At 58.9% G+C, this 6,599-nt stretch overlaps 2 protein-coding genes across 2 annotated transcripts; both read left to right on the forward strand.

Moving 5' to 3' along the window:
• The first annotated feature begins 896 nt into the window (after positions 1-896).
• LOC129341876 (uncharacterized) lies at positions 897-2,297 on the forward strand. Its single transcript, XM_054997236.1, has 2 exons — positions 897-1,454; positions 1,587-2,297. The coding sequence occupies exons 1-2, from the start codon at positions 897-899 to the stop codon at positions 2,295-2,297; spliced, it is 1,269 nt and encodes a 422-aa protein (XP_054853211.1).
• A 698-nt stretch (positions 2,298-2,995) lies between these two features.
• Positions 2,996-5,715, forward strand: LOC129341878 (uncharacterized). Its single transcript, XM_054997237.1, has 5 exons — positions 2,996-3,335; positions 4,147-4,275; positions 4,467-4,592; positions 4,821-4,964; positions 5,576-5,715. The coding sequence occupies exons 1-5, from the start codon at positions 2,996-2,998 to the stop codon at positions 5,713-5,715; spliced, it is 879 nt and encodes a 292-aa protein (XP_054853212.1).
• The last annotated feature ends 884 nt before the right edge of the window (positions 5,716-6,599 follow it).

A 6,599-nucleotide genomic window follows, 5' to 3' on the forward strand; every position in this document is an offset into this window, starting at 1 on the left:
AGCGCCATGTCCCCAGCCGATGATGTCACTTCTGGTGCAACCTGGAAGCAGCAGCAATGCACTGGGGCCAACTTTTTAGGAAATGGCCCCAAGTATAATGTTTTTGCTATGTTTTGTTCTGATTCCTAAAGAATCGTCTCTAGTGCAATGTCAGCACTTCCAGGTCACATTGGAAGTGACATCGTTACAGGAATGCTGCCAGCACACTGCTGCATGCACTTGCAGAGAAGATGGGTGAGTAGCCGCCACCACCTCAACACCCACCAATTACTAGGGGAGACCTGGCAACCCTATCTGTAGTTGAGCCTTCAAGGCCAGGGGCCCCAAACTCTTTGAGGCTGTGGCCACCTTTGCAATTCCAACGCAGGATGGTTGGCACAACCACCCAATGGCTGCCATGAGAGGCAGAGCCAACCACAAAATGGCCACCACATAGGGTTGCCTGATTTTGGCCGATTCCAGACGGCCAGAAATAGCGTTTTGCCCGCGCTATTAATCGCTTACCGGCCACGCGGGTATTTTCGCCTCCATCCGACTTGTCCCGTCTTCATCCGTCTTCATCCGTTCTGAGCCATGCCGTTCCGCCTCCGCATGTTCGCATGGCCAAGAGAGGGACCCAGGGATTGGTTCTCTTCTCCCCGGCACAACTGACGTGGGGGGCCTTCATTTGTTCGCGTCTCGAATTTTTTTTTTATTTCTTTCCCCCCGTTTTGCGCAAACGCGCAAACGCGCACATGCGCGAAGCCGCGGCATCGACGATGCGGTCAATGATTGGTCCGGGAGATTCTCGCGAAGTACATTGGTCGATGGTTCCACTCTAGATTCTCAATTGCTAATCTGGTACGTGCTGACTGTTGGATCCTGAAATGGCGCCCGGGAGAGAGCTTTTACTCGTGATGGCGCAAGTGGTGATTCTCCTGCTGCAGAACACGGTCACACTTTGCCATGCGCATCTGCGGCACATTCTGAGGCGCAGAAGGGCTGCCCAGCTGATTTTCCACAGCGAAAGATTGGGTGCAGCTTCACGTAGGTCAACTTTGCGAGGGATCCGTCTGCGGCAGCGATGGTATGTGCTGGCGGACACCAGAGAGCACAGAGACTGCTGGGTATACCCCCGGAGCCAGGACTGGTGGGAGCGCATAGCCCTGCGTGTATGGGACGACACCCATTGGATTCAGTGTTTCCGGATGACCAGGGGGACCTTCAATGAGCTGGTGGATGCCCTGGGGCCGACCCTGGCACGCCAGTCCACCAACATGCGTGAGCCCGTGTCCGTGGAGAAGAGGGTGGCGGTGACGTTGTGGTGCCTTGCCACTGGGGCATGCTACCGCGTTGCAGCGGATCACTTCGGCCTGGGGCTGTCCACCGTTTCAGATGCTGTGCTGGAGGTCTGCTTCGCAATTGAGAAACAGCTACTCTCGAAGATAGTGTGTCTCGGGGACGAGGTCGGGAAGGTGAGTGATGGCTGCAGGAGGGGCAGGCGGTTTGCGCAGGCTGGAACAAAGGTGGTTTGTGTTGTTCTCCGTGTCCCCGATGTTGCGCGACTGCGCATTTCCAATCATGCGTGTTTCTGGTCTCTGTTTCAGATAATGGATGGGTTTGCAGCGCTGGGGTTCCCTCATTGTGTGGGGGCGATTGATGGCACTCACATCCGCATCGGTCAGCCCCGTGGGAAGCCGGACCAATATGGTAACCGAAAGAACTACTCCTCCATCTTGCTGCAGGGTACAGTCGATCACACCGGCCGTTTTGTCGATGCAGAGGTGGGTTGGAGTGGCAAGAACCACGACGCCTTCGTCTTCCGCAACTCGGCTCTCTGTGCTGCAATGGACAATGGGGCTTTTGTGCCTGGGAATCCCTCCCTGACAGTGAATGGTGTTTCAGTGCCACCGCTGATGATCTCGGATGGTGCTTATCCAATGCGCCGGTGGTTGATGAAGCCGTACGGAAAATTTGCTGTCACACCACAACAGAAATACTTCGACCGCTGCCTGGCACGGGCCAGGAACCGGGTGGAATGCAGTTTTGGTCGTCTGAAGGGACGCTGGCAGTGCCTCCTCCATCGGCTGAAGGCCAGAGAGGAGAACGTGGTGACCATTGTTACCGCGTGTGTGATCCTGCACAACTTGTGCGAGGCCAAAGGACATGAAGTGCTCGGGTCACTGACGGATCCCACGCCCTTGACAATGCCCGGGGATGGACTGGAGTATGGGGAGAACGACAGGGGGATGCTTGATGAGGGAAAGAGGGTTCGTGACGCGATGGCTGAATTCATGTATTCAAGATGCGGACGGTGATGCCCTGGCTTTCTTTGGGGGGAGGGAAAACTCATATCCCCAAAGTGCCAATATTGCAAGGAAAAGTTTGTCCTGCCAATAAATGCTTGTTATTGCACTCGAACAGTTTTCGTTTTCCTTGTCCGTTCCTGGGTGCGGGGGGGGGGGGGAATGCAGACCCGGCAGGTTTTGGTATTGCCGCATTTGCGCACTAAGTGGCGATCATCTGCAACTGCGCAATAGCAGCCGAATGCGCAGTCCGTGCCACCGCACGTTTTCTGGTGGGCCCCGCCATGACCGCTCCTGCCTTGGGGGTAGTGTTTGGGGGTGGCTTTATACGGGTCACCGGCACATCTAAGCCGGTGACTACAGAAAGAGGCAAAGCCGAGTCGGTCACCCCCTTCTCAGAGTCGCTTGAGTGTTCTGCTTTGCGGAGATGCGCAAATGCGGCGATACACTCATGTTGGCAACCCTTGGGTGAACACTCTCGGGGAGTGTGGGGGTGATCGGGAAAACATTAACGAGAAATACTGTGGGCTGCTGCACTATGGGGGGGGTGCTGCCGCGGCCCTCGGAGGACGGGAATGCTGGGTGGCCGGCAGCAGCTGCCCGGCTAAGCGGGGCAACGGGTGCCTGCACGGATTGCCGCTTCTAAAGTTGCGCATGCGCAGTTGCGCTTTCGCGCGTTAGCGCATATCCTTACACTCGCAGCTGAAAAAATGGCCGCCAGTAAGGGCCGCTACTGGCGGGATCTGGAGGTCGAGGCCCTGCTTGACCTCCTTCTGCAGAGTGGGCGTGCCAGCCGCATAATGGGCAGCCACCACCTGCCCACAAAGGCCATTTTCGCCAGGGTTGCCCGACAGCTGGCTGCGAAGGGTTGGCCCAGGACCGCGGACCAGTGCAGGTCCAAGTTCAAGCGGGTCAAGGCCGACTTCTTTGCAGCCATGGAGCAGTGGCAGGGCATCCCTAGAATGAGCGCCAGGCCGCCGTTCTTTGCGGACATGCGACGGCTCTGGGAGGCGGCTGGCAGGCCTAGCTGGGAGGACCGGAGGCAGGCAGGTAGGTGGAAGGGGGGTGGTGGATTGATCTCGGCCTGGTTGCAGTCTTGCCCTCCCGGTGGTGTTCCTTGCCCTGCCACAGATTAGGGTATCAGTGGTGCTCTGTTGAGGCCCCCAGCACTGCCATCAATCCCCGGTGGCCATTCCTGAGAGGCCAATGATGCCCAGGTTGCAGGCAGATTTCCAGGTGGCACGCAGACAAAGTCACAAGCCCTCCCCCCCCTGTCTGCCACAGCGGCCCTGTGAAGAGTGCTCCAAAGAGTGTTTTTTTAAGAAATAGCTGCCCCGGGGTCAAGTGGTTCTTATCTCTAGTAAGCGTTTTTGGGATTGCACCTGCAGTGCTGTGCCCACATACTTGGAATTAGGACCCGTTGAACGCAGTAAGCCTTGTGCAAAAATGCACACAACTGCAGTCTGAAGACAAGGTCACAACCCCCCCCTCCCGCGTCTGCCACAGCGACAGGGTGCCTTGAGGGGCGGAACACCATTGTGCCACTGCATGCCAGCTGGGCACCAGAGATACCAACAACCCTCCCCAATCTCTTGCAGCTGCGTTGAGGGCGAGGGCACGCCCCAGAACTGCGGGGCAGCCCGAGGAGCCAGCTGAGGCGGAGGAGGAGGAGGCAGGAGAAGCCGTGGAGGAGGAGGCTGGTGAGCGTGGGCCCAGGATCCGCGAGGAAGAGGCGGAAACTGCGGAGGAGGCGCATGGAGGTGAGAGGTGCAGCAAACATGAAGGCGGTGAGTGCTGCCAGGTTGAGGGGTGTGTGGTCTCTGGCCGGTTCACTGATCCATCACGCCCCAATCTCTTGCAGCAGGGCAGGGGGAGCAAGGGATTCCGCCAGCCGAGCCACCAGCAGGCGAGGAGGAGGCACAGGAATGGGAGGCGCCACCTCCACAGGGAGAGGAGTGGCTGGTGGAGGTGGAGTTGGAGGAACCCGCAGGTGAGCGGTGAGCGGTCGTGCCGACATCGCCGCAGCTGTCCCGCGGCACGGCACAGTGCTGCGGCAAAACGTGCGCCAAGATGGCGTGGCGGGGGTTGAATGGGGGGAAAGGAAAGAAAAGCGTGTGTGGTGTGGTGGTTCGGGCCCACGTTCTCACCCTCACATTGCCCCCTTTCCCGTCTTGAGTGCAGATGCACGGGGGCGCGAAGGCCGTGGTGTTCCCGAGGAAGCACTGGAGGGGGCGGCCAGGGGCTCGTCCGTTGCCGGGCAGAGCGGGCAACCACCTTCCGCCGCGAGGCGGCCGACAGAAGAACCGGGTAAGAGCAGCTCCCGGCGCACCCTCCAGCCACCTACGCAGCACCAGAAATGGCCGTAATGTGCATTGTGCGCATTTGTGCGCAGCTGGTGTGGACCAACTGTTCTTATGTACTGTTAACAACAACATATGTTTCAAATCTATTTATTCAAACGAAAGAACACTTGAGTACAGAGGCCCGCCCCCAATGCTGGATTAACAGCTGTTACCATCTTCTCGCCGTCCACAGTGTTGGCCCCTGGCGAGGGGACTCCCGCCACCACGGAGGAGCCAACGACGAGCCGAGCGGCGGCCCGTGCACCGGCTTCCCAAGAGGGGGACGGCACCATCCTTGAAGCCATCAAGGGCCTGGAGGGGCGGATGATGCTCTCCCGTGAGTGAGTCCATGACTGCCTTTCAGGGAGGCCTGAACTCACACTGAGGCATTCCTCACCTCTACCACCGAGCGACAGAGAATTCCGCACGCAGCTCTCCCCAAACCCCTGTGGTGTTGAAGGAGCAGCCACAGGCTGGCAGGTCCCTCCCGCTCCCTGACAGTGTGTGGCTTTATTAACCACTGGACAACAAATTAGACACATGTGGCTGCATTTGTCCATGTCCCTGGCTTGTTTGCAATCTTAGGTTTTCCCCGGCTCCCATTTCAATTGAAATCCCCCCCCCCCGGTGATGGGAGGCCTTCACCTGTGAAGAGAGGGGCAACAATTCCAGGCATGATGGGGATGTGGGGGGGGGGATGCGTGAGAGTCCCAGGCATAAGAGGCAGTGATGGACTCTGGCAGGAACAAAGGACAGCAAGGGAGAATGGCCGGGAGTTCCAGGCATCAGGGGGAGTAGGGAGCGTGGGAGGGAGGCCAACACATGAGGGGCTGTGAGGAGACCGGTGGGAAGTTCCAGACATGAGGGGCAGAGAGGGGCACGTGCAAGAGTCCCAGGCAGATAAGGGAGTGAGATTTGAACCGCAGCATATCTTTGTTTTGTCCACAGTGAACACGCTGCAGGGCAGGATGGACACGGTCGAGCGCCTCCTGCTCTACCAGGGACGGAAACACCGGGCACTCGAGAGACGTGTGCGGGCCTTGGAGGGACAACTGTCCGCACTACTGCCAGCGGCCACCGAGCAGTGATGGGACTTTGGGGGGGGGGTTTTCTGTTAATGTTGAGTTCACTAAAAGTTAAAGTTGAAAACATCGGTTTGAGTGTCCGTGTTTTCTCGATAGGTGGCGGTGTGTCTGGGGTGGTGGGGCTTTGCGGTCTTCTGTCTGGGGGGGGGGGCTGGGGAAAGGTTGGGCAGAGCTAAGGAAAAGGGCAAGACTCGTCTACAGGGTTAGCCGATCCCTGGACCTGCCCACACAGGACCGCTTGGGGACACCCTGCCTTGGCTGAGGACGGGGGGAAGGTGGTCGGATGTTCGCCCCCTCATCCACCTCCCCCTCGTTCAGCGCTGGAGCTGTGGGGGCATTGGATTCAACCACCAGGGGCGGCCGCTCTGGAGCTGCTGCTAGCGGTTGCTGCATCCGGAGCATGGCCTGTCCAAGTGTTTGCAGCGTGCTGACGGCGGCACGCATCACCTCCAGGTTCTGGCCCCAAGCATTCTGAAACATCGCCTGCTCCTGACGGGTCACCTCCATGAACTCTTGGCGCCACCTCTGTGCCTCGGAATGCTGCCTCTGCCGTTCGGCGATATCCTCGCGGTGCTGAGTGTCTGCCTGGCTCATCATCCTGTCCGCAGCCTCAGCGCCACCGTGGGCCCTCCGCTTGCGGTTCCTTATTGCTGAAAGTCGTGTCCCAGGGGACAGCTGGGCCGGATTTTGCGTAGGGCTGCCTGGGGGGGGGGGAGAAACAGCCAAGAGGTGAACACAAGGCCCCACCATTCCCCAGCCATAGTCCCCCCATCAAGCCCACGGAACCCGAATTTCCCAGGCGTGCGGCATTGCATGTTTGCGGTACCTGAGATGCCGACGCCTGGCGAGGGCGGGCTGTTCTCCTTATCCAGATTGTCCTCCGTGCT

Source organism: Eublepharis macularius, chromosome 14 (genome assembly GCF_028583425.1).
Source record: "Eublepharis macularius isolate TG4126 chromosome 14, MPM_Emac_v1.0, whole genome shotgun sequence".
Taxonomy (NCBI): Eukaryota; Metazoa; Chordata; class Lepidosauria; order Squamata; family Eublepharidae; genus Eublepharis; species Eublepharis macularius.